Source organism: Dendrobates tinctorius, unplaced genomic scaffold (assembly GCF_039654945.1).
Source record: "Dendrobates tinctorius isolate UK_male_01 unplaced genomic scaffold, ASM3965494v1 ptg000069l, whole genome shotgun sequence".
Lineage (NCBI taxonomy): Eukaryota > Metazoa > Chordata > Amphibia > Anura > Dendrobatidae > Dendrobates > Dendrobates tinctorius.
Window position 1 is genome coordinate 5,704,170 of NW_027361737.1, and position 26,890 is coordinate 5,731,059.

Genomic DNA, 26,890 nt, shown 5'->3' on the forward strand with positions numbered 1-26,890 from the left:
TACCACATTTATTTTAAGGTCCTTGTTAAGTGGTTAATGTTCCACAATGGGTTTAATTGGATACTTGCCTCCCTAAACTTCAGCATTGTCCTGGCTGCACTGGGAGGCTGAACACTGATTGTTCTGGTTCCTGGTGGATGGAGTGAATTTCACATCTGTATGATTGGGTGGAACAATTCCTCTCAATGAACTGTCTGATCATTCTTAAAGTGAACCTGTGGCACCCTGCATCTTTATCGCCACAAAAGGGTTAAATATGTACTGTTTTGTATGTGTTTTGTGAGCAATTGGAGTTATGCTTTCTCTGCTACAGTCCACAACACACAAACACAATTTGCCTCACTCCTTCACTTGTCTGAAGCTGAGAGCTTTGCAGACATACCCTAACTGGGAGGGGGAGGGGCCGTGTTGTTGTTCTCAGTGTGAAGAAGAAGAAGGGAAGATGTAGAACATCTTGGAGGCCATGATGACATGTGGCTCATCCAGGAGTGAGAGCTAAGAAGCAGGGAACCAACCCCTAGACCATCCATGCTTTCAGAGCAGGGTGATAAGCTGAGAGACTGCATGGGATTATACAACCAGCAGAAAAGTGTTTTCCCTCAGAAATACTGCAATAACCTAGGATCAGTGAAGGATAGTGCAAGTGGGTACTTGAACTGCTTCACAAAGGATTCAAACTGCAAGTTGCTGAAGGTGAAATACACAGTGAGTAGAGGCAATACTAGGAAGCCCTAAACTCCAGAAAGCCTTGGTCCCAGAAGGGATTAGAATAGCAGGAAGTTACACTGAGTCACAGCAGGGAACGATAACTCCCATTCTCCAGAGCAGACTGTAACCTGGTGAGAGTTGTAATATCTCCTCTGAACTGCACCTGAACTTCAGTAAATGATTAAGTGACTTTCCTTGTCTCCTGCCTTATTACTCCGTGCCTTCTACTTGCATCACAATCTCTGGGGGTCTGCCCTGGTTGGAGAGGGTTTTAACTTCTGCACTGCCATCACCATCTACTCCCCCAGGGATCTTCTGCAGTGCCGGCAATACTACAGTCAAACACTCCAACTGGCGTCACAAATCACTACATAAACTTTATCCCCATCCAATTCTACCCCTTTTACATGACCACCTGGTGCCACGGACCGGGTCACCGCCACTGTGACATCTCCCATTGAAGTTAATGGGCTCGGTACAGAGTATCCCACGGCCACTCGGGCGCATCAAACCTGTCAGCACAATTTTGCTAAGTAGCCTACAGGCAATGTCAGGTTGGTGCTGTAACCTGATTAAAATGATACACGGTGTGATTAAATCTGTCTTGTGGTTCTTGTGTAATCAGTGATAGAAGTTTTCAGTTAATGAGATGCCCGTGCTCTGGGGCGGGACTGTAGGCAGGGCCTTATCATCCTGCTCTAAGCCAGAGAAACCAAGGAAAGACCTTCCAAAAGACCCACCCCGAAGCACAAACATGTTCCTCATCATAGAGACAGACTGTTTATGCTTTGGGGTGACCTGTGGGCAGGTCTTTCCTTGGTTTATCTGGCTTAGAGCAGGAAGATAAGACTCTGCCTACAGTCACGCCCCGGAGCATGGGCATCTCATTAATTGAACACTTCTAACACTGATTACACAAGAACCACCAGACAGATTTCTTCATCCCAGGTATCATTTTAATCAGTTTAACAGCAGCAACCTCTCAGTTTATGTACATTACTTAGCAAAATCCTGCTAACAGGTTCACTATAAACGGGAGACCTGAGGTGCTCTGCACGGGAGCGCACTTTTCGAGAGCAGATATGTCTTTTGTGCTATGCGGCTGCACAGATTAGACAGAAAAATGGCAGGAACCATAAGCATAGCTTTATCTGCAGGGAAATAGTTCAGATAATTAAATCAGGTGCCGCAGCCCTTCACCTACTGTACAGCTGGAGAGATAAAGTCATTGCCAGAACTGTTAGCACTCTTGAAATTATTCCAGAAAATTAAGTATTTCTCCCAGAAATTATTACACATTCACATGTTTTGTTATACACATGTTTATTTCCTTTGTGTGCATTGGAACAGCATAAAAGCAAAAACAGAGAAAAAAAGTCAAATTGGACATAATTTCACACAAAACCCCATAAATGGGCCAGACAAAATTGTTGGCACTCTCAGTTTAATATTTGTTTGCACACTCTTTGGAATAAACCAAACAACAACAAGCTTCTTACACCTCTCCAGTTGTATAACTACCATCTGGCCAATTACATGAATGGACAATGACCTAATATATAGTCGGCAGATTCTGCCAACTATATCCACTCTCTGTTAGATTTTTGTCTAAAAAAGGTGTTCTCCTTCCGGTGGGCTCTCTCTATAATGTCCATATAGCAAATGATCAAATAGTAGTAGTACCGCCACCTGAGGAAGACAAATGACTCTGTTGAAACGCGTTGTGGACTATGCAATAAAAAGAAGATTTTAAATCCACCATCTCCCTTCTCTGCGCTTCTTTTGACCGGGTTATCACCCAGAATTGCATATTGCAAATGAGACATGAGAAAACCTTTTTAGATCCCTCTATATTCCCAATATAATGCAGTCTAATCTCCTTTTGCCAGACACTGGAATATCAAATCAATTTATTTCCTTATTTTGTCAAAAGCAGAGCTAAATAAAACACATACAGCACAAATGGGATGTATACTGAGTTCTAATTAAACAGCTATTTCCAGAATTGGAAGTTGGACAGCTTACTTATCACTGGGGGTCTGACCACTGAGACCATCATCGACCCTAATATTGGGGCTCTGCGGAGTCCTGACTTCACTGAACAGGAGGTGCGAATGTTCAACCTCTGCTCCGTTTATTGTTCATGAAAGAGTCGGATAACATTCTCGACTTACTCCAACAGGCCCAGAGAGAGTGAATGGAGTGGATGTAAAAAATGTTCACCTCTGCTCCATTCAAGACAGGGCTTCACACTCAAAATCCAGAGACCCACTTTTGGGATCACTTGGAACCCCAGTGGTCAAATCCCCATTGCTCATTCAGTTGTCCCCTATCCTATGGATTCTGGGATGAGCCCATTAATCTTAACATGAATGAAGTATTGAGGTAACGAGAACACGCTTTGCTACTTAAATGTTTTATCTTAATATTGTTTTTCAGAAACTACCTAGGACACCCCAGTATCTGGAGTACATGTGAAGCACCAAAGGACATAGTCCCATGGAACCTGACACTGTTCTGTTTGCTTCTGATAATGAGCGCAGTCCAGGCTGTTCTTTGTGCTATTCAAGCAATCAATGGTCTAATTGGGACATTTTGTGGAGACTGCAAGTGTTCTTCATGCTGTGGGGTACGTTGAGGTTACAAAATCACTTCTATACATCAAAGATAGCTATATTAGATTTAAATTACAAAAAAGAATAGTGCAGTGCAAAGTGACTTCAGAAGAAGAAAGCTTCTTTGCAGCTGGCGCAAAAGGAATCCTGTCACCTTGGAAAACACTGTTTAACGGCAGTTATCGGGTTAATCTGCATGTATTGTGTTACCTTGTTGCCTGGCTTTCTTGCTGAAAGTGGGCCTTCTGGAGAAAATAGAAAATAAACTTATTTCCTTCCTGGAGCGCCGGCTTTCAGTTCCGCGGTGCGTGCACCGAACGGTTAGAGTTCACAGCACCCCACACTATAGGTAACTGTCACGCGTTCAGTATTTTGCAGTATTATTATTTATTATTGTAGCACCATTTATTCCATGGCGCTTTACATCTGAACAGGGGTATACGTAATAAAAACAAGTACAATAATCTTGAACAAAACAAGTCACCAACTGGTACAGGAGGGGAGAGGATCCTGCCCGCGAGGGTTCACAATCTACAAGAGTGGGTTAGGATACAGTAGGTGAGGGTAGAGCTGGTCGTGCAGCGGTTTGGTGCATCGTCGTTACTGCAGGTTGTAGGCTTGTTGGAAGAGGTAGGTCTTCAGGTTCCTTTTGAAGGTTTCCTCGGTAGGCAAGAGTCTGATATGTTGGGGTAGAGAGTTCCAGAGTAGGGGGGATGCACGGTAGAAATCTTGTATGTGATTGTGGGAAGAGGAGATAAGAGGGGAGTGGAGAAGAAGAGCTTGTGAGGATCGTAGGTTGCATGCAGGTAAGTATTTCTGAGCCAAAATCTGAAGTGGAACAATCAGAGGAAAAGTATAATAGAAACACGTCACCACTAGAGATGAGCGACTTTGCCTTTTTTCGGGTCGAGTCGGGTTTCATAAAACCAGACTTTCTCAAAAGTCGGGTCGAACAAAATAGGCCGATTATCGTGAAAAGTCGAAGGCTGACTGAAACACGAAACCCAATGCAAGTCAATGGGCAACCAAGGTCGGCAGGGAGTGGAGGACAGGAAACACACCTACAGTGCCCATTTTAATGCCAAAAACATCTATTCTTATTACTTAAGCTTGTCAACCTTAATTTACTTTATAATAATAGTTAGGCATTGAAAACTGGGGGATATTTGGCTAAAGTTGTGGGTGGGGGTAGGGCTGGCTCCAGATTTTCGTGGGCCCTGGGCCAAAGAGTGTCACTGGGCTCTTTTAACACATGCCACAATTCATGATCTTCCATTACGGCAGAGAAATAGCGGTATAGTACAATGAAAAATACTTCACTTCTTACATCTCATGACTGATATCCATTTTACATTCTCCAATAGCTCCAAAAATGGACAGTATATTACTCCATACAGTATTATGGCCACCGCATAGTGCGCTATACAGAGTAATGAGGCCCATATATTTCTCCATACAGAATCATTGGTCCCATATAATGTTTGAAACAGTATATGATGAGCTCCACATAATGCTACAGTATATGTTGGTCCCCATGGATGAAGCTCCACTGTGTTATGGGCCCAAATAATGCTCCATATATAATGGGCCCCATTTCTAATGCTCCAGTGCATAATGGGCCCTGTAAATGCTGCTCCAGTGTCTGATGTCCACCTTTGGAATGCTCCAGTGTATGGTGGGCCTCATATATCATTCTCCAGAGTATAGTATAGAGTATAGTGCCCCCCAAAAATAGCTGTCCCAACATTGAAAACAATTAAATAAGTCTCCTCGCTAGGGAATCCCTGTACTAGTCTGGACTCCTCGTCGTCCCCATCTTCCTTCTCACTGCACTTGGACTGTTTAGGCAGAGGGCGTACAGACGTGATGTCATCACGCTCTCTGACCAGAATGTCACTGTCAGGAAACGTGGAAGACGTCACGGCGGTGGAGCAGGGAGAGGTAAGTATTTCAACTTTGCAAGTGCTGTGATCCTGAGCAAGCAGGGTGGGGCCCACTCATTGGCGATGGCACTGGCACAAGGCCACTCATAGTACGGCGGTGTGTCTGACGGCGGGTGGGCCGTGAGACACTTTTGCGTACTATGAGGGGCCCTGTGCCAGTGCCGTCGCCCATGAGTATGCCCCCCCACCTGCTCAAGGAACCTGCACTTTCATCTGCACCTTCCTCTTTGTCACCGTGTAAGGTGGTATAGTATGCGAGAAGGGGAACCTGAGTTTCATCAGGGTCAGATTCTAGCTGTGTAGAGTGCGAGGTGAATGTAGTGGTGTGGGTCAATGTACCAGCAGAATCATCTAGCAGTGGCTGGGCATCAGTGCTCTTGTAGCGCCCCCAGGAGTACGGTCGCCACAGTGGCATTACCTTCCTCCTAGGGAGTGTGATGTCATGCTTGGGAGCAATGAAGGATATCTCTAGCAGCTAAACCAACACACAACACAGTTCCCAGTCCAGGCCAGCAGGGAGACCTCTGAACCTGACTGCTGAGGAGCTGCTCTCTGTGGTCGGGAGGAGGTAAGTTAGGGCAGTCTGTGAAGGGAAGGGGAAGTGTGTGGATGTGAGAAGGGGAGCCGGAGGATGAGCAGAGTCACTCCTAGCTGGAGCGCAAGGTCCGGATTCCGGTCTCCGAGTTTGTAGGGACACTGACGGTCCAGCAGCAGAAACCAGAGGAAGTAGCAGCTGTAAATGCTCTGTTCCCAACTAAGGCTCGGAGGCCCCAGCAGCGACGTGTGTGAGCCAGAAGGAAAAGGCTATGGCTGCCTGCCATATGAGAAAATTCCAAAAGAGAGTCAACAGGGGGAACTTCAGTGAACTCAGTACTGCGAGTACTTCAGATAAGCGCTAGAACGGAGGCCACACTACCTATCTGCAGAGAGAGAATTCCAAATTTGCTTCCAGGCTGACCAACTCCTTCTCCATCTGAAGTCTGGGTCCTGGACGGCACTTACCAAGTACAGGTAAAGGAACTGTACAACTGTGTCTGTCATCTTTCTCCTGTGCCTGGCGAACGGCTCTGCTACATGCTGCACTGCACACCATCTACCAACTCTTTCATCTGCCCTGCGACTACGGCCCTACCTGTGCAGGGCTTCTACATCTTAGCTGCACCACAACATCTGTCCCAGAGAAGCGACACTGCATCGTGGGTCAATCTGATCAGAAACCACAGGTGGCGTCACGTATCATTGACCTATAAACGTTATTCACCCCTTTGCATGGATGCCCAGGGCCACGGAATGGGTCATCACCACCAACGTGACACATCCCTCTGAGACACCGGCCCGGTAGCGATTAACCCCACTGCCCTGGCTGGCAACACACACTCCATGTCAGATTCATCTTGGACTGGGGAATTCACGATTTGACTTGATAACCCAGGCATGGTATGATAGAAAGAGCTACATTGACTAATGTGAAGTGTGGCCTGCTGCATCATTCACTTTTGGTGGAGGTGAAGGACACAAGGAAAGGGGTTCTTCCTGACCAGGAGCCATCACTTGATGACTCAGTGCTTGCATTTTTTGAAACTCCAGAAGAGGAGGGAATATTTGCTGGAGTCTGTTTCGGCAATGTAAGCCAAAACCAGTTCCTGATGCTCTGGCTTTAAAAGTGGCTAACCTACTCCCAGAAAAGGTAGCCTTCCAGACTTCCAGAGCCAGACCATGACGCAGGCTCAACACCTCCTGCCTTAGCTAATATTGTACTTTTGCCACTACCAGAAGATGCACCACCACCATCAGCACCAGCTGGCCCCCCCACGCCCACGTCCGCAGCCTCTTCCACCAAACTTCAAAATGTTGCAGAACAAGAACCCAAAATAACATCAGATATATGGTACTGTATCAGAAGCGTACAGCTCTATACAGTCAAAGGATGATTGTCAATCATCCTATATATACCATCAGTCACACAGAGACACTCACAGGCTCAGTATGGATTAGACAAGAATATAAAAAGTAGAAAAAGTGTACAGTATCATCAGATAGCAGGTATATATAGTATAGTTTAAACATTCTAAATCTCCGCAGATATTTCAGGAGGCAGACACAGACGCTCTCAGGCTCAGTATCGATTACAACACAATATAAAAAGCCGTAAACAGTAATGGATCTGAAGAGTACAGCTGTACACAGTTTAGGGGTCATTGTTGTCAATCTCAGTATTTATTTCCACAGTCAGAAAACAACTCTCACTTGGTCAGTTTGGATTAGACCAGAATATAAAAAGCAGTAAATGGGTAATGTATCACAAGCGTAGAGCTGTATACACTAGTGTTGGGGTAATTTTTAAATGTACATCTAAATTGCAGGAGTAACCCACAGACTGTCACACGCTCAGGATGGATCACACCACAATATAACAAGAAGATTCGCAAGAAATAATCACACATGTGGAACAATGTTCCAAGTGTCAATGATACACTTAGAGTGGTGGGTGGAGGAGAACTTCCTGGCAGAAAGGGTACAGTAGCACCAGATGCCAGGTATATATAGCATATTTTAAACATTAAAAATGTACGTCTATATACAGTCATGGCCAAAAGTATTGACACCCCTGCAATTCTGTCAGATAATACTCAGTTTCTTCCTGAAAATGATTGCAAACACAAATTCTTTGGTATTATTATCTTCATTTAATTTGTCTTAAATGAAAAAACACAAAAGAGAATGAAGCAAAAAGCAAAACATTGATCATTTCACACAAAACTCCAAAAATGGGCCGGACAAAAGTATTAGCACCCTCAGCTTAATACTTGGTTGCACAACCTTTAGCCAAAATAACTGCGACCAACTGCTTCCGGTAACCATCAATGAGTTTCTTACAATGCTCTGCTGGAATTTTAGACCATTCTTCTTTGTCAAACTGCTCCAGGTCCCTGATATTTGAAGGGTGCCTTCTCCAAACTGCCATTTTTAGATCCGTCCACAGGTGTTCTATGGGATTCAGGTCTGGACTCATTGCTGGCCACCTTAAAAGTCTCCAGTGCTTTCTCTCAAACCATTTTCTGGTGCTTTTTGAAGTGTGTTTTGGGTTATTGTCCTGCTGGAAGACCCATGACCTCTGAGGTAGACCCAGCTTTCTCACACTGGGCCCTATATTATGCTGCAAAATTTGTTGGTAGTCTTCTGACTTCATAATGCCAAGCACACGGTCAAGCAGTCCAGTGCCAGAGGCAGCAAAGCAACCCCAAAACATCAGGGAACCTCCGCCATGTTTGACTGTAGGGACCGTGTACTTTTCTTTGAATGCCTCTTTTTTCTCCTGTAAACTCTATGTTGATGCTTTTGCCCTAAAAGCTCTACTTTTGTCTCATCTGACCAGAGAACATTCTTCCAAAATGTTTTAGGCTTTTTCAGGTAAGTTTTGGCAAACTCCAGCCTGGCTTTTTTATGTCTCGGGGTAAGAAGTGGAGTCTTCCTGGGTCTCCTACCATACAGTCCCTTTTCATTCAGATGCCGACGGATAGTACGGGTTGACACCGATGTACCCTCGGACTGCAGGGCAGCTTGGACTTGTTTGGATGTTAGTGGAGGTTCTTTATCCAACATCCGCACAATCTTGCATTGAAATCTCTTGTCAATTTTTCTTTTCCGGCCACATCTAGAGAGGTTAGCCACAGTGCCATGGGCTTTAAACTTCTTGATGACACTGCGCACGGTAGACACAGGAACATTCAGGTCTTTGGAGATGGACTTGTAGCCTTGATATTGCTCATGCTTCCTCACAATTTGGTTTCTCAAGTCCTCAGACAGTTCTTTGGTCTTCTTTCTTTTCTCCATGCTCAATGTGGTACACACAAGGACACAGGACAGAGGTTGAGTCAACTTTAATCCATGTCAACTGGCTGCAAGTGTGATTTAGTTATTGCCAACACCTGTTAGGTGCCACAGGTAAGTTATATGTGCTGTTAATTGCACAAATTAGAGAAGCATCACATGATTTTTCGAACAGTGCCAATACTTTTGTCCACCCTCTTTGTTATATTTGGTGTGGAATTATATCCAATTTGGCTTTAGGACAATTCTTTTTGTGTTTTTTCATTTAAGACAAATTAAATGAAGATAATAATACCAAAGAATTTGTGTTTGCAATCGTTTTCAGGAAGAAACTGAGTATTATCTGACAGAATTGCAGGGGTGTCAATACTTTTGGCCATGACTGTATTCAGGAGTAGTGTTAAGCTAGTGTTCCAGTTCGTTTTGGTTCGTCGAACACAAGTTCGTCGAATGTTTGTCATACGTTCGATGAACAATGTCGAACACCATTGAAAAACAATGGCAGGCAAACACAAACACATACAAACACATAGAAAACAATTGCAAAACACCTTAAAAGGTGTCCCAAAGCAGACAAAATGCTCAGAAGACACAAATAACGTATTGAAAAGGGCAACTACATGTAGAAAAGAGATGGAGGAGTAAAAGGAGGAGGAGGAGACACAGATATAGGCATGTCATGCCCTTATGAAGTCAAGAAAGGCTGGGATAAAAATGTAAAATACCAAAAAACAGCAAAAATCTGAAATTGAAGACGATCATATACCGTCGGACTTCCCACCATAAATTAGGCCAACTGCTGATCGGGCGGCGTTATTCCCACGAACCACCGAACAGCGTCCATGAAAGCAAAGTGCTTGGTTTCCGGGTGCAGTATGGATGCAAAGCTGAACCTTAAAAGAATGTCCAGAAGGGCACCACCAGGAGTGGAGCCTGTGGCTTAATTCGACTCCACCCGGGAAACCTCAACCATGCCACTTACAGAAAAGATTGACAGATTGCAAGCTTTGTTGATTCTGTGGGTGGTGGTGGATGTCCGTTTTTAATTGTGCTAGCGATTTGTCAGCTTAATTCCGTTAACGAACGAGACTCCAGCATGCCCCCGCGGTACGCGTCAAGCTTACTAAAGGGACACGCGAGGCCCTGGCACGCGAGATCGATCAATAACAGGTCTGTCATGCCCTTACATATCCGGGGCTGCATACGCGCTACACAGAAAGGTCCAGCGCGTGTCGCTTACAGGTGCAGATAACCCGCTGAACCCCGTTACTGATGGGGATCTGGGATTACAATTCTTTCCCGCAAACGAGGATTTCCCAGTAAGTGCAGGTCAACCGGAATTCTGGAATTAGGCCTAACCGGCATTCCAGAAAAAATGAAAAAATTAAGTGTCCAAACCACAGGTCCTGTAGCTTGCTTAACAGCTGGGCTCCTATGCTGAGTAGCACGCAGTTCTTACATAAACAGGCGGCAAAGCTTGGTTCACTGGTGGGCTCCTCTGCTGAGTAGCAGACAGTGCTACAAGGCCCAAAAGGATTTTCTGGACAAGATGCGGTAAAAAATAATTAGAAACACACACAGTGTAGCTCCTTGACAGGTGTACTACACCGCTTGCTACCACACACCACTACTATGACATGAAACAGTCTATTAACCATTGAAAACCATTATTAATGTGAAAATGAAGTTACGCTTTTGGTGAACGAACCGTTCTCGAACCGAAACTCTAACAGCCGAATTTTAAGCAAAGTGTTTGAGTTCAACGAACGGCTCGAGCACCGCCCAAAACAGCTTGAATTTTAACTTGACAAACAGGTCGACTCAAACACCGCTCATCTCTAATCAGGAGGCAGACTTAGACGTTCTCAGGCCCAGTATGGATTCGACGTGATTGTAGAAAGTTGAGAAAGGGTACAGTATGACTGGATAGCAGGTATATATTGCATAGTTTAAACATTAAACATCTGCGTGCATATTTCCAGAGTCCGACAAAGACACTCACTGCCTCAGTATGGATTAGACAAGAATCTAAAAAGTAGAAAAAGGGTTATGTATTCAAAGCGTACACCAGTATACACTGTTTGGGGTATTTTTCAATCTTCATATATATTTCAGTCTCAGTAAGACAGTCCAGACTCTCCGCAAGAGGAAACGAGATGGATACAAGTACAGAAGGAAAGTCGACTGATTGCCGAAATTTTAGAATTACTCATCACAGTAAAAACTCCCGGGAGAATTCTCAGAGGCAATGCTGACCCTCAATTACTTTGTCTGTGGAGACAGCGAAAACAGTTCTTGTGAAGAAAGGTTTGCTGTATCGCAGTACCGTGGAACCCATCACTGTTACTCATCTCCATCAAATTGTGATCACAGGGACAGATGTAGACATTGTCCTCCCTGCCTATCATGATCTGTCAGGTCACTTTGGAGTGCAAAAGACACACGCCACAGGCTGTAGGCGATTCTATTGGATTGGCATGAGAGGACACATTTAAAAATGTGGGCAGGAATGTCACACGTCTGTGAGTCGGAAAACCGTGAAAGCTGATGATAAACCACCACTGCATCTCATTGTGAGTTGACATCCATAACAAATGGAAGCCATTGATAATCTGAAGATAGAGCCCAGCAGGACAGGGCATAGCTACGTCTTAACCATCATCTATCATTTCACCAAATTTATATTGGCAGTACCAGTGAAGTATTTAACAGGCCAGAATACACAGTGGTGGAGCAAGGAGAGGTAAGTATTGCAAGTGCTGGTGCCCTGAGCAAGCAGGGGGGGCCAGCTCGTGGGCGGCGGTACTGGCACAGGGCCCCTCATAGTACGCCGGTGTGTCTGACGGCGGGTGTGCACCCCCACCGTCAGAGACATTTGATTCTACTATGAGGGACCTTGTGCCAGTGCCGTTGCCAAAGAGTGTGCCCACCCACCTGTCCAGGGCAACAGCACTCGCACAGGTGCGTGCGCCAGGTGGTGACCCCGGCCCTGTGGGGGGAGGGAGCCCAGTTAGGGAGGTGGAAAAAAATGGCATATGTTGATGTTGGACATTCAGCAGCTGCAAATGGAGTAATTGGAGAAGTCCACGGAAGAGGAGGACAAAAGGCATTTTTCTGGCACCCTACGTGTCAGCAGGGGAGGGTGGGACAAAATCCTTTGAAACCCATGCATGGTCCATTCTAATGAAGGTTAGATCATCAACATTTTGGGTCGACAGACGGGTCCTTTTTTCTGTCAGGATTGATCCAGCAGCACTGAAGACTCGTACAGATAACACACTAGCAGCAGGGCAAGCAAGCTCTTGTAAGGCATATTGTGCCAATTCAGGCCAGGTGTCAAGTTTACTGGCCCAATAGTCAAAGGAGAATAACCGGTGAGGGAGAACATCGATATGGGAGGAGAAGTAGTTTGTTACCATAGTTGACAACTGCTGTCTCCTGTCACTTTCGATCAATGCAGTATTACCAGTTGTGTGAGCAGTACTTGAAAAATCAGTCCACAACATGGTCATGAAACCCGTGTCCAATGCCACTACGGCTGTGTGCACCACGAACTCCTCTTCCATGTTGCCCCCTACGGCTCGTTGGAAAAACATCACTGCCGCTGTGTGCTGGGAATGTCTCAAACAAACGGTTTACTAGAGTTGCTTGTTTGTTAGCCAATATTAGCTCTAGGTTCTCCTGTGGCATGATGTTTTGGAATTTGCCCTTATAGCGTGGATCCAGGATGCTGGCCAACCAGTAGTCGTCATCGTTCATCATTTTGGCAATGAGGGGGTCCCTTTTTAGGATCTGCAAGGCATAATTAGACATATGGGCCAATGTTCCAGGTGTCAATGATGCACTGCGAGTGCTGGGTGGAGGAGCACTTTCTGGCAAATCAACATCCCTCCAGTCACGCACAAACCCTGTACCTGACCTTGCCATGCCAACATTTTTTCTTCCCCCCTGAGAAGCATCCTCCTCCCCAAAATAATCATCCCCATCATCCTCCTCCTCCTCTTCTTCCTCTACGAGACTTCCCTGAGCAGACAATGGCTGACTGTCATCAAGGCTTCCCTCCTTATCTTCCTCCTCGGCTGCAGACAGACGCCTGCTCCTTAATGTGCGTCAAAGTTTGCATGAGCAGACGCATAAGTGGGATGCTCATGCTTATGATGGCATCGTCTGCGCTTACCAGCCGTGTGCATTCCTCAAAACACTGAAGGACTTTACAGAGGTCTTTCAGCTTCGACCACTGCACAACAGACAACTCCATGTCTGCCTGCAAACTGCCTGCCCGTGTATCCTCCCACAAATGAATTACAGCCTGCCTCTGTTCGCACAGCCTCTGAACCATGTGCAGGGTGGAGTTCCACCTTGTTGCAACGTCGATAATTAGGCAGTGCTTGGGAAGGTGGAGCAATCGCTGCAGCTTCTGCATACGACTGGAGTGTACGGGCGACCGGCGGATGTGCGAACACAGTCTTCGCACCTTATGAAGCAGGGTTGTTAACTCCGGATAATTATTGAGGAAGCACTGCACCACCAGGTTCAAGGTGTGAGCCAGGCAAGGTATGTGTCTGAGTTTTGAAAGGGCTATGGCTGCCACAAAATTCCGGCCGTTATCACTAACTACCTTGCCTGCCTCAAGATGTAGACTGCCCAGCCATGACTCAGTTTGTCGCTGCAAGTAGTCGGCCAGTACCTCTGCGGTGTGTCTGTTGTCGCCCAAACACATCATCTTCAACACAGCCTGCTGACGCTTACCACTAGCTGTTCGATAGTGGGACAACTCGTGTGCAACACTGGCAGCTGCGGATGGAGTGCTCGTGCGACTGCGCTCTGTGGACGAGCTTTCGCTTCTGGAGGAGGAGGGTCGAACACCTACAGCCAACTGCTTCCTATACCATGGGCTAGGCAGCACTGTCCCACCGCCACTGTCCCCTGTGGACCCTGTATCCACATTAACCCAGTGCGCAGTGATGGACACATAACGGCCCTGGCCATGCCTACTGGACCATCCATCTGTTGTGAGGTGCACCTTTCCACTCACTGATTGCTTGAGTGCATGAACAATGCGGTCTTTCGCATGCATGTGGAGGGCTGGGACAGCTTTTCGCGAAAAGAAGTGCTGACTGGGTAGGTCATAGTGTGGTACTGCGTAGGCCATGAGCTCGCGGAAAGCTTTGCTTTCAACCAACCGGTAGGGCATCATCTCTAACGAGATTAGTTTGCCAATGTGGCCGTTCAAATCCAGTGTATGCAGATGAGAGGATGAGTACTTTCTTGGCCTACTCAGAGTCTCTGGTAGGGTGAGCTGGACTTGAGAGCTGCATATGGTGGAACTAGCGGTGGACAAGGCAGACTGAGAGAGGGTTGGTGATGGCCTAGATTCAGTCTTTCGGAGCAATAACATTGTGATTCCATGACTGATTTGCCCTTGCGATGAGACCTCGACATTTGCTGGTGGTGGTGTGCTAACCGGTGGGCTTACAGTGGGGGAAGCGATGTAGCATTGCTGACTACCTTCATTCGGAGCAGGTGCACATGTGGTACGTAAGGTTTGGTAGTCAGTCCAAGCTTGCAAGTGCATGGTGGTTAAATGTCTAAGCATGCAACTGGTATTCAAATTTCTCAGATTTTTCCCTCGGCTAAAAGTCTTTGCGCACTTCTTACAGATAACTTTTGCCTGATCGTTAGGATTTTGTTCAAAAAAGTGCCACACTGCACTCTTCCTACTATGGAAGACATTTTGAGACCTTGCACGCTGTGCTAATTTGACCGTCTGGCCAAGCTGTCTTGCAACTCCTTTGGTTTTTGTAACACATTTTTTGACTGCTACGGTCATGCCAGATAACAGCTGTTGCGATGTTGTTGCCTGCTGCGGATCCTCCTCCTCCTCATCTGAGCTATTGGCAGCGGCAACCTCTTTCCGTAATGAATGCCAATCTGGGTCAACAACTGGGTGATCCATCACCTCCTCTTCAATTTCATGTGCACCTTCCTCTGTATCACTGTGTAAGTGGTATAGTATGCGGGAAGGGGGACCTGAGTTTCATCAGGGTCTGATTCTGCCTCAGTACACTGCAAGGACAATGTAGTGCTCTGAGTGAATGTACCAGCAGAAAAATCTAGCAGTGGCTGTGCATCAGTGCACTCCATGTCAGATTCATCTTGGACTGGGTAATTCACGATTTGACTTAATAACCCAGGCATGGTATGTGAAAAGAGCTCCATGGAGTAATCTGTAGTGTGGCCTGCCACATCCTTCACTTTTGGTAGGGGTGAATGACACAAGAAAAGGTGTTGATCCTGACCAGGAGCCTCCACTGACAACTCCGTGCTTTTATTTTTTGAAACTTCAGAAGAAGAGGCGACAGAGCTGGAAGCTGTGTCAGCAATGTAAGCCAAAACTTGTTCCTGAAGTTCCGGCTTTAAAAGTGGTTTACCTACTCCCAGAAAAGATAGCCTTCGAGGCCTTGTGCAGCCAGATGATGATGCAGGCTCAACACCTCCTGCCTTAGGTGCCATTGTGCTTTTGCCACTACCAACAGATGCACCACCACCACCATCGGGACCAGCTGGCAACCCCCGCCCACTTCCATGGCATCTTCCACCATACTTCCTCATTTTTGTGAAAATGTACCCAAAATACCACCAGCTATATGGTACTGTAAAACAAGGTAGAAGGTGTATGTACTACTGGTGAGAATTTGAATCTCACTATAGATTTGAGGACGCTGAACTATTGTCTCAGGCCCAGGAGAGATTACACCTCAATGTAACAGGCTGAAATTGGATGGTGTATGACAAGGTGGAGGGTGTCTATAGGATTGGTGAGAATTTGAATCTCACTAGAGATTTCAGGATGCTGATCTATTGTCTCAGGCCCAGTAGAGATTACACCGCAATGTAACAGCCTGAAATTGGATGGCATATGACAAGGAGTGGGGTGTCTATAGGATTGGTGAGATTTTGAATCTCTCTATAGATTTCAGGACGCTTAACTATTGTCTCAAACCCAGGAGAGATTACAGCTCAATGTAACAGGCTGAAATTGGATGGTGGATGACAAGGTGAAGGGTGTCTATAGGATTGGTGAGAATTTGGATCTCACTAGAGATTTGAGGACGCTGACAATGATGCTCTCAGTCCAAGTATGGACGCAGGCAGCCTAATAAGCAGGACTGCTGCACACACGAAAGGGTGGAAAAATGAACGCTTGGTAACTGTGCAGAAAAGAGGAAGAAAAGTATTTTTGCTTTTAAAAAAGCAGTTTGCACAGCAGTGTGCAAACAGCAATGCAGCTATCAGGGAGCCTTATAAGGTAGCCTAATAACCAACAGAGCTGATGCACAAAAATAGAGCCTCCCCTGTCACTGCACACAAAGTGTTGTGTTGTAAGCGGAAATCGCTAACAGCAGAAGCAGTTTTTTGGTTCTTCTTCCCTGCCTAACACTCTCCCTTCTTCTGAATCAGCAGCAGCAACCTCTCCCTAATGCTAAGATCGGCAGAAGTAAGATGGCGGTCGGTGTGCACGCCCTTTTATATCCCCTGTGATGCCACACAAAGCCAGCCAATCACTTGCATGCCCTTCTCAAAGATGGTGGTGACCGATGCCTATGTCATCGCGCTGCCCACAGTGTGCATCCTCCATCATTGGCTGAAAAAGGGCACTGGAAGCATCTTTTGAAACGCGACTTTGGCGCTCTGGTCGCCGACCTCACGCTATGGTCGGGTTTCGTTTCATGAAACCCGACTTCAGCGAAAGTCGCTGACTTTTGAATATGACCGATCCGTTTCGCTCAACTCTAGTCACCACTTCTGTATTTATCACCCTTTCCTGGTTTTAGCTTACAAAGATTGATGTAAAATACTGACCAAATACTTAACGTGTGAGCATGACCTGAGAAAGTACTCATGAAGTCAATTTGAAAGGAACCCCTGCATAAGTCTTTACCAGTTTTTTTTGTTTTTCACATATATTTGTTTTCAACTTTTACAAGGAAATGTGACCTTCTTTAAAAAAAAATTGCACAAAGCATTTTCAAACCCTTCTTTTTTTATGGCGAATCATTATTCAGTATATGGTATCATCCATGGCCCAGATTAATTGCAGGCACTGGACAGGATATTTTCACACGTCCATACCATGAATAAGACCTGAATGGTTGAAACGTGTCGGTTGGACCACCAGAGACCCCATATCTACTATGTACCTTAAAAATTACCAGTTTTAATGTTTTTCAAATAAAAATTGTGATTTTATCTCAAGAAGTTTTCACGCTGGAGATCACTTTTTTTTATTTTCACACGTCTGTAACAGACGAACAGTGCTTGGATCAGAATATCAGAATACTCGGTCTGACCACTAGGTCTCTTAACCTGAGATAACTGTCTCATATGTAAAGCAGATAGCTCAGATCAGGAGATCCTGGAGTCAGGGTGAACATTCTGGTCTGAGAAGAGTCCATGTTTCACAGACGTGTAAAACAGGCCTAATCCTTGTTACTTTCTTTTGGAACAGTTGCTGTGCTCAGTAAATAAGAATGCAGGGTACATGGCACCATCTGTTAAACTGGACAGTCTAAGTAACCAGAAATTCCAAGTTGTATACAGGTGCTCAAAAGTTTACATTTCCCGGCAGAATTTTTGCTTTCTTGGCCTTTTTTCAGAGAATATGAATGATAATACCAAAACTTTTTCTCCCCTCATGGTTAGTGGTTGGATGAAGCCATTTATTGTCAAACTACTGCGTTTTCTCTTTTAAAATCATAATGACAACCCAAAACATCCAAATGAATCTGATCAAAAGTTTACATACCCCATTTCTTAATATCGTGTATTGCCCCCTCTAACATCGGTGACAGCTTGAAGTCTCTTTTGGTAGTTGTGAATGAGGTTATTTATTTTCCCAGATGGTAAAGCTGTCCACTCTTTTTGGCAAAAAGCCTCCAGTTCCTGTAAATTCCTGGGCTGTCTAGCATGAACTGCGCTCTTGAGATCTCCCCAGAGCCTCTCAATGATATTGAGGTCAGGAAACTGAGATGGCAACTCCGGAACCTTCACTTTGTTCTGCTGTAGCCAATGACAGGTCGACTTGGCCTTGTGTTTTGGATCGTTGTCATGTTGGAATGTCCAAGGAAGTCCAATGCGCAGCTTCCGGGCTCATGATTGCAAATTTGCTTCCAGTATTTGCTGATAACGTACTGCATTCATCTTTCCTTCAACTTTGACCAAGTTTCCTGTTCCTTTGTAGCTCACACATCCACAAAACATCAGCGATCCAACTTCATGCTTTAGAGTAGGAATGGTGTTCCTTTTATCATAGGCCTTGTTGACCTCTCTCCAAATGTAATGTTTACAGTTGTGGTCAAAAAGTTCAAATTTAGTCTCATCACTCCAAATTACCTTGTTCCAGAAGATTTGAGGCTTGTCTCTGTGCTGTTTTGCGTATTGTAGGCAAAATACTTTATGGCATTTGCTCAGTAATGGCTTTCTTCTGGTGACTCGACCATGCAGTCCATTTTTCTTCAACTGCCTCCTTATTGTGCATCTTGAAACAGACACATTGCTAGTTTTCAGAGAGTCCAGTATTTCATCTGGTATTATTTGTGGGTTTTTCTTTGCATCCCAAACAATTTTCCTGGAAGCTGTGGACGAAATTTTTTTGATCTACCTGACCGTGGTTTGACTTTTACAGAGCCCCTGATTTTCCATTTGTTAATCACAGTTTGAACGCTACTGACTGGCATTATCAGTTTCTTGGATATCTTTTTGTATCCCTTTCCGAATTTATACAGTTCATCTACCCTTTCCCGTAGATCCGTTGACAATTCTTTTGCTTTCCTCATGACTCACAATCCAGAAACGTCAGTGGCTGGATGAAAGATGCAAGGTTCTGTCTGGATCCCAGAAATTCACTCAGCTTTTATGCACACACACTGATTACAAGCAAACAGGTCACAGGTGAGGTTGTTACCTTTAATAGCCATTCAAACACATTTGTGTCAACTTATGTGCATGTTATCAGGCCAAAGTCACAGGGGTATGTAAACTTTTGATCAGGGTCATTTGGATGTTTTGGGTTGCCATTATGATTTAAAAAGAGAAAACACAGTAGTTTGACAATAAATGGCTTCACCCAACCACTAACTATTAGGGAGAAAAAGTTTTGGTGTTATTCATATTCTGTGAAAAAAGGCAGAGAAAGCAAAAATTCTGCTGGGGTATATAAACTTTTGAGCACAACTGTACGTAGTTTAAGTAAATATTCCTGGCAAAGTTCCTCCAAACATGGTCAATGTATACACCATATTGTCTTACTGATATATTTTATCTTCTTTTTTAATACTCAGGGAGAAGGAACGGTCTAAATCTAAATCTGCCTGAATACCTGTATGAACCATGTACCTCTAATAGAAGGATATCAAAGGATGAAGAGTGTGGTCACCGCTCTGACTGATTATCTTCTGTACTTTCTCATCAGACAGTAGAATGCCTCCATCTTTACTCCTCCTGTAATTCGTACAAATGTATTCCAGTCACTAAGGTAGAGAGTAACTGGTGCAAGGACAGGCTGCCATCTTCTGTTGTATTTATTTGAATTAAAAGTAAGACTTTGACTAGACATATCTTGTATTTGTATCACTGTCCTTGTAAAGTGCGCCATAATCTAATATTAAAGACAAACATTTTGTGATATGAAAGAACATCCCCTGCGAATTGGCAAGCACTCAGTGCCACTACTGTGAGAGATGTATAAATGTGGCAAAGAAGATATCACTACGACTTATATGAAGTTAGTTATTATGGCTATGATTTATTTCTGCTCCATTTATATGACCAGCTTTAGTTACACGAGTGGCTTCTGTCTATCAGGTCTACGGTACAGTGGTCATTGCCATTTTTTGAAGCTGCAATATTTGCACATCCTGATATCTCAATAAGATAAGATAGTTCAGGGCGTACCGGTAGTTCTATGAAAAATTACTCAACTCAAACTATTTCTGTGATGGACCAGAAAGTATAATAATACAGTGTGCCTAAGGATATGAATAGCTAAGTATATGACAAAAGGGTGCTCTTTGGCACTTTGCTATTCTGTAGCCACATCTCTATTGAAAGCACAGTTGTCAGCACCAGGGCTACCACTAGGAATTTTGGGGCCCCATACTGGCAAAATTTTAGAGGTCCCCTTGAGACTCCGCCCAGGCTCCACTCCAGCTCAGCCCTCCCCCCTCGAACTGTCCACAGTCCCACTGCTCTCTCTTGGAAAAACTCCACTTCTCACCAATCACACATTAACAGTTTCCATCTCCAGATCACGAAACATAGCCAACAGCTCTTGTTTTGCCAAACAGATTTTTTAAATCTGCCACCATGACAAGGTAGACTCTTTTGGGCAGGCCCTACTCTACTCTAACCTATTAAACATTTGTTAAAATATCCAATACAATTTAGGTATATTTTTTATTTTTCAATTTTTAAAATGACCAATAATATCACATCCAAAGGGACAAATACCACTGCACCATGACCAGACACCATATCACCACCTGGTGACCAATAATACCACATACAAGGAACAAATACAGCCACACCATGACGAGACCACATATTGCCACCACAGTGACAGAATAATAGCACATACAAGGGACAAATACCACCACACTATGCCCATACCACATATTACTGAATACTACAATACTGATTATTAATAAAAAAAAAACCAGTATCACCATAAGTGCCAAAATACACAAGAGATCTGTACTTACTATGCAGTGTTTGTGTACAGGTAATACAGTGATCACTGGTGACATTATGCACAGGACCTCTATATATAGTGCCAATGTACAGGTAATACAGTGATCACTGGTGACAATGTGCACAGGAACTCTATATAGTGTATAGTGTCAGTGCACAGTTAATACAGTGATCACTGGTGACATTGCACACAGGCACTCTGTATATAGTGTATAGTGTCATTGTACAGATAACACACTGACTCACCAGTGACATCTCTAGGTGAAGTCCTTCAGCTTCGCTTTTCATCTTTCATCCAGCACAGACCGCCATCACGTCTTCCAGCCAGGGCTCGTCTCTGCAGGAAATAACACAGTTATCTAGAGCTCCACTTGCAGAACACATTACTTAATTTTTTCCACCTTCTACACTACACAAGATGAAGAAAAAAAGGTGACTGTTATGATTGAGTCACCGAAGGAGGAAAAAACAAAAATACAAGCTAAGTCCAAAAAACCGGAGAGGTTGGTAGCTATCGGATTGCAGACCCCTGATCCTATCCACAACAACTAACAGTAGCCGTGGGGGGTTCCTACGATGCCCTAGACCCCTCGATCACAGCCGGAGAACTAAATAGGCCTAAAGAAAGAAAGGGGAAATCTAAACTGCCCCAGAGCAGACCCCAAAGCAATAGGCAGCCCCCAACATATAATGATGGTGAAGCAAGATGAAAACACTAACACAGATAGAAAGATAGGTTGAGCAAATGATGGGGCCCAAGCTATCTAAAAAGGACAGGATAGAAAAGCTGCTGTCTGCAATCCATAAAAAACCCTACCAAAAAATGTCCCAACCGTCTGATAGGAAAAACAGGCCCTGAAGTCGCTAGGACTTCAAAAAGACTATATCAGCACTCAGGTAAATTCTGAAGACAGAGCAAAGAGACAAACTGAACAGAGACAAAAATGGAACTCAGCACACCCCCGACCGGGGATGCTGAACTCCAAAAAACAAGGTAAACAAAACAAAACTAATAAGTTCAATAGCAGAGCAAAAACTTATCTTTGGGAAGCAGGAATCAGACTGGACTCCAAGAATCCAGCAGAGAAATCACCAGTGACTCAGAAGGGCGTCGGCTGCTTATATCCAGTCAGCAGTTCCTGTTACCCAGTCATCATCTACCAGATCAGGTGTTTGGTAATCAGCCTCACTACCTTCCTTCACCAGAAGAGGGAGTTCATCAGACATCGACAGTGAAGGGGAAAATGAACTCACAACAGTACCTCCCCCTTGAGGAGGGGTCACCGAACCCTCATCCATGCCACCAGGGCGATCAGGATGGGCCCGATGAAAGGCATGAACCAATCTTTCGGCATGAATATCGGATGCAGGGACCCAAGAATTATCCTCCTGGCCATAACCCTTCCATTTAACCAAATACTGGAGTCTCCGTCTAGCCAGGCGAGAATCCAGTATCTTCTCAACCTCATATTCCACATTACCTTCAACCAATACCGGGTCAGGAGGTGCCACTACAGAAACTACTGGCTCAACAAACCTCTTTAACAGAGACTTATGAAACACATTATGGATCTTAAATGTAACAGGTAGAGCCAATCGAAAAGAGACTGGATTAAGAATCTCCAAAATCTTGTAAGGTCCAATAAATCTAGGTTTAAACTTTGGAGAAGCCACCTTCATAGCGATATTCTTTGATGACAACCAAACCATATCACCCACCTTAAACTGGGGACCAATGGTCCTATGCTGGTTGGAAAACCGCTGGACCTTTTCCTGGGAGAGAGACAACTTATCCACCACTTGGTCCCAGATCTGGTGCATTCTCTCCACCACAGTGTCAACACCTGGGCAGGCAGCAGGCTCCACCTGCCCTGAAGAGAATCGAGGATGAAACTCAAAGTTACAAAAAAAAAGGTGACATCAAAGTGGCAGAACTAGCTCTATTATTTAAAGCAAATTCGGCCAAGGGCAAAAATGAAACCCAATCATCCGGATCAGCAGAAATAAAACATCTCAAATATGACTCCAAAGTCTGGTTTGTTCTCTCCGTCTGCCCATTGGTCTGAGGGTGAAACGCAGAGGAGAAGGACAACTGAATTCCCAGCTTGGAACAGAAAGTCCTCCAAAATCTAGACACAAACTGAACTCCTCTGTCAGATACAATGTTCTCAGGAATCCCGTGCAAGCGAACCATCTGTTGCAAAAACAAGGGCACCAACTCTGAGGAAGATGGCAACTTAGGGAGTGGTACAAGATGGACCATCTTAGAGAATCTATCACAAATCACCCAAATAACAGTCATTCTCTGAGACAGGCATATCAGAGATAAAATCCATTGAAATATGGGTCCATGGCCTCCTGGGCACCGGCAAAGGCATCAACAACCCACTAGAGCGAGAACAAGGTTTAGACCGAGAGCAAGTCCCACAGGACTGCACAAAATTCTTGACATCACGAGACAAGGCGGGCCACCAAAAAGACCGACTCACCAAATCTCTAGTACCAAAAATACCTGGATGACCAGCCAATGCAGAGCAATGAACTTCAGACATCACTCTCTTCCTCCACTGGTCAGGAACATACAATTTTCCAATGGCACAATGCTCAGGTTTGTCCTCCTGAAACTCTTCCAGAACACGTCTCAAATCGGGCGAGATGGCAGAAAGAACTAGCCCCTCACCTAAGATGGTAGCAGGCTTGGTCACAACAGGAGAATCAGCAAAGAAACTCCTTGAGAGGGCGTCTGCCTTGGCATTCTTAGTGCCCGGATGAAAAGAGACCACAAAATCAAAATGTGTGAAAATCAAGGCCCACCTAGCCTGTCTAGGATTCAAGCGTTTGGCCGACTCCAGGTAAATCAAATTCTTGTGGTCAGTAAGGACCACGACTTGATGTTGGTTCAGCAGCTTGTGAATGAGCAAGATAGGCGGAAATTCCCCGCACATCAGCAGTGAGCTGCTCCACACGATCAGACAATTGCTTCATCTCCATTGAGAAAGAAGAAAAATTCCCCCTGCGGCCTCAGAGACAGAGGAAAAAATATACACAAAAAAAAAAATATTCTGACAAACTTTTTTTTTTTTTTACAATTCTTTCCTGCTATTGAGTACCCTAGGATCTGCGGTATGGCCAGGAGGATAATTCTTGGGTCCCTGCATCCGATATTCATGCCGAAAGATTGGTTCGTGCCTTTCATCGGGCCCATCCTGGTCGCCCTGGTGGCGTGGATGAGGGTTCGGTGACCCCTCCTCAAGGGGGAGGTACTGTTGTGAGTTCATTTTCCCCTTCACCGTCGATGTCTGATGAACTCCCTCTTCTGGTGAAGGAAGGTAGTGAGGCTGATTACCAAACACCTGATCTGGTAGATGATGACTGGGTAACAGGAACTGCTGACTGGATATAAGGCAGCCGACGCCCTTTTGAGTCGGTCTGGTGATTCTGTTATGATTGAGTCACCGAAGGAGGAAAAAACAAAAATGCAAGCTAAGTCCAGAAAACCGGAGAGGTTGGTAGCTATTGGATTGCAGACCCCTGATCCTATCCACAACAACTAACTGTAGCCGTGGGGGGGGTTCCTACGATGCCTAGACCCCTCGATCACAGCCGGAGAACTAAATAGGAGTAAAGAAAGGGGAAATCTAAACTGCCCCAGAGCAGACCCCAAAGCAATAGGCAGCCCCCAACATATAATGACGGTGAAGCAAGATGAAAACACTAACACAGATAGAAAGATAGGTTGAGCAAACGATGGGGCCCAAGCTAACTAAAAAGGACAGGATAGAAAAGCTTCTGTCTGCAATCCATAAAAAAAACCCTACCAAAAAATGTCCCAACCGTCTGATAGGAAAAACAGGCCATGAAGTCGCTAGGACTTCAAAAAGACTATATCAGCACTCAGGTAAATTCTGAAGACAGAGCAAAGAGACAAACTGAACAGAGACAAAAATGGAACTCAGCACACCCCCGACCGGGGATGGCTGAACTCCAAAAAGCAAGGTAAACAAAACAAAGCTAATAAGTTCAATAGCAGAGCAAAAACTTATCTTTGGGAAGCAGGAATCAGACTGGACTCCAAGAATCCAGCAGAGAAATCACCAGCGACTCAGAAGGGTGTCGGCTGCCTTATATCCAGTCAGCAGTTCCTATTACCCAGTCATCATCTACCAGATCAGGTGTTTGGTAATCAGCCTCACTACCTTCCTTCACCAGAAGAGGGAGTTCATCAGACATCAACGGTGAAGGGGAAAATGAACTCACAACAGGTGACATAGTGTTGCTCTGCACAGTAACAGGACCTCCCCCATTTAAAACAGTATCCTCAAAAAATAAAATAAATACATCACTGCAGTAATAATATCCCTTAATTAGCCCCTATGATAATAGTATCCCCATCCTGGCCCTTGTGTGTCTCATTCCTGGCTCCAGCCATATGTTCTCTCATCCTGCCCTCATGAGTGTTCATTTTGCCCCCATATATATGATTTCCCGATTCTGCCCCATCTGTCTACATCGTATCCACCCTACCCCATGATCCTGCATCATGTCTCCCATCCTGCCCCCTGTGCTCGCATCCTGCCCCCTCCTATGTCTCACATTCTGCCCTCTCCTGTGTCTCACTGTCACATTCTGCCACCGTGTCTCACATTCTGCCCCATGTCCATTCTGCCCCCTCCTGTGTCTCACTGTCACATTCTGCCCCCTCCTGTGTCTCACTCATATTCTGCCCCATATCCATTCTGCCCCCTCCTGTGTCTCACTGTCATATTCTGCCCCGTCTCCATTCTGCCCCTCTTGTGTCTCACTGTCACATTCTGCCCCGTGTCTCACATTCTGCCCCCTCCTGTGTCTCACTTTCATATTTTGCCCCCTCCTTGGTCTCACATTCTGCTCCCGTGTCCATTCTTCCCCCGTGTCTAACATTCTGCCCCCTCCGGTGTCTCACTGTCACATTCTGCCCCTTGTCTCACATTCTTCCCGTGTCTCACATTCTGCCCCCTCCTGTGTCTCACTGTCACATTCTGCCCCCCATGTCTCACATTCTGCCCTTGTGTCTCACATTCTGCCCCCTCCTGTGTCTCTATGTCACATTCTGCCCCCGTGTCTCACATTCTCTGTCCCCGTGTTACACTATCACATTCTGCGCCCGTGTCTCACATTCTGCCCATGTCCATTCTGCCCCCGTGTCTCACATTATGCCCCATGTCCATTCTGCCCCCTTGTCTCATATTCTGCCGTGTCTCACATTCTGCCCCATGTCCATTCTGCCCCCGTGTCTCATATTCTGCCCCCATGTCTCACATTCTGCCCCCGTGTCTCACATTCTGCCCCATGTCCATTCTTCCCCCGTGTCTCACATTCTGCCCCCATGTCTCACATTCTGCCCCCGTGTCTCATATTCTGCCTCCATGTCCATTCTGCCCGTGTCTCACATTCTGCCCGTGGCTTGCTGCTTTCAATAACAATAAAATAAAAAAAAACATGTTCTCCTTACCTTGCCACGCTCCTGCGGCAAAGCTCCCTCCACACAGCTGAAGCGCACACTTGCCGGCGAATGACAATGACGTCAGATACCGGCGACGTGTGCGCTGCGGCTGACGTTCGCTGCCAGCCTCCGATTAGCTTGCGGCTGTTAACTATTGACGGGCCCACACGTCAATAGAGTTGAACTGCCACTAGGGCCTGGTTTAGCCTGCCAGTAGGGCCCGGTGAGCTGATGAGACGGGGCCCGATGCGGGCCCCCTCTGCCCACCGGGCCCCATACACCAGTCAGGGCAGTAATGCCCTGATGGCGGCGCTGGTCTGCACTTTGCAATACCACTCAATAACAAAACAAAACACTTTTTTATAATTACTTGTGAAATGCTCAGTCTTAAAATGTCAGATAAGTCAGGATATCATGCAGCTACAGAAGCGGGAACCTTCTGAGAGTGCAGAGATGGGTTATTACCATCTCTGCCTTCCTGATGAACATCACTATGCATGCAGTTTAAGGAGCAATTACAGTGCTTCCTTCTCCTGTCCTAGTGATCGCTGAGTGTCAGGATG

At 45.4% G+C, this 26,890-nt stretch overlaps 1 protein-coding gene across 1 annotated transcript in view; it reads left to right on the forward strand.

Moving 5' to 3' along the window:
* LOC141095194 (transmembrane 4 L6 family member 4-like) overlaps positions 1-19,709 on the forward strand; it is a 34,978-nt gene extending 15,269 nt beyond the window's left edge. Inside the window, exons 4-5 of the mRNA XM_073581072.1 lie at positions 3,148-3,337; positions 19,438-19,709. Coding sequence (XP_073437173.1) covers positions 3,148-3,337; positions 19,438-19,455 — 208 coding nt within the window. The 3' untranslated portion in view covers positions 19,456-19,709. The remainder of the gene's footprint in view (positions 1-3,147; positions 3,338-19,437) is intronic.
* The last annotated feature ends 7,181 nt before the right edge of the window (positions 19,710-26,890 follow it).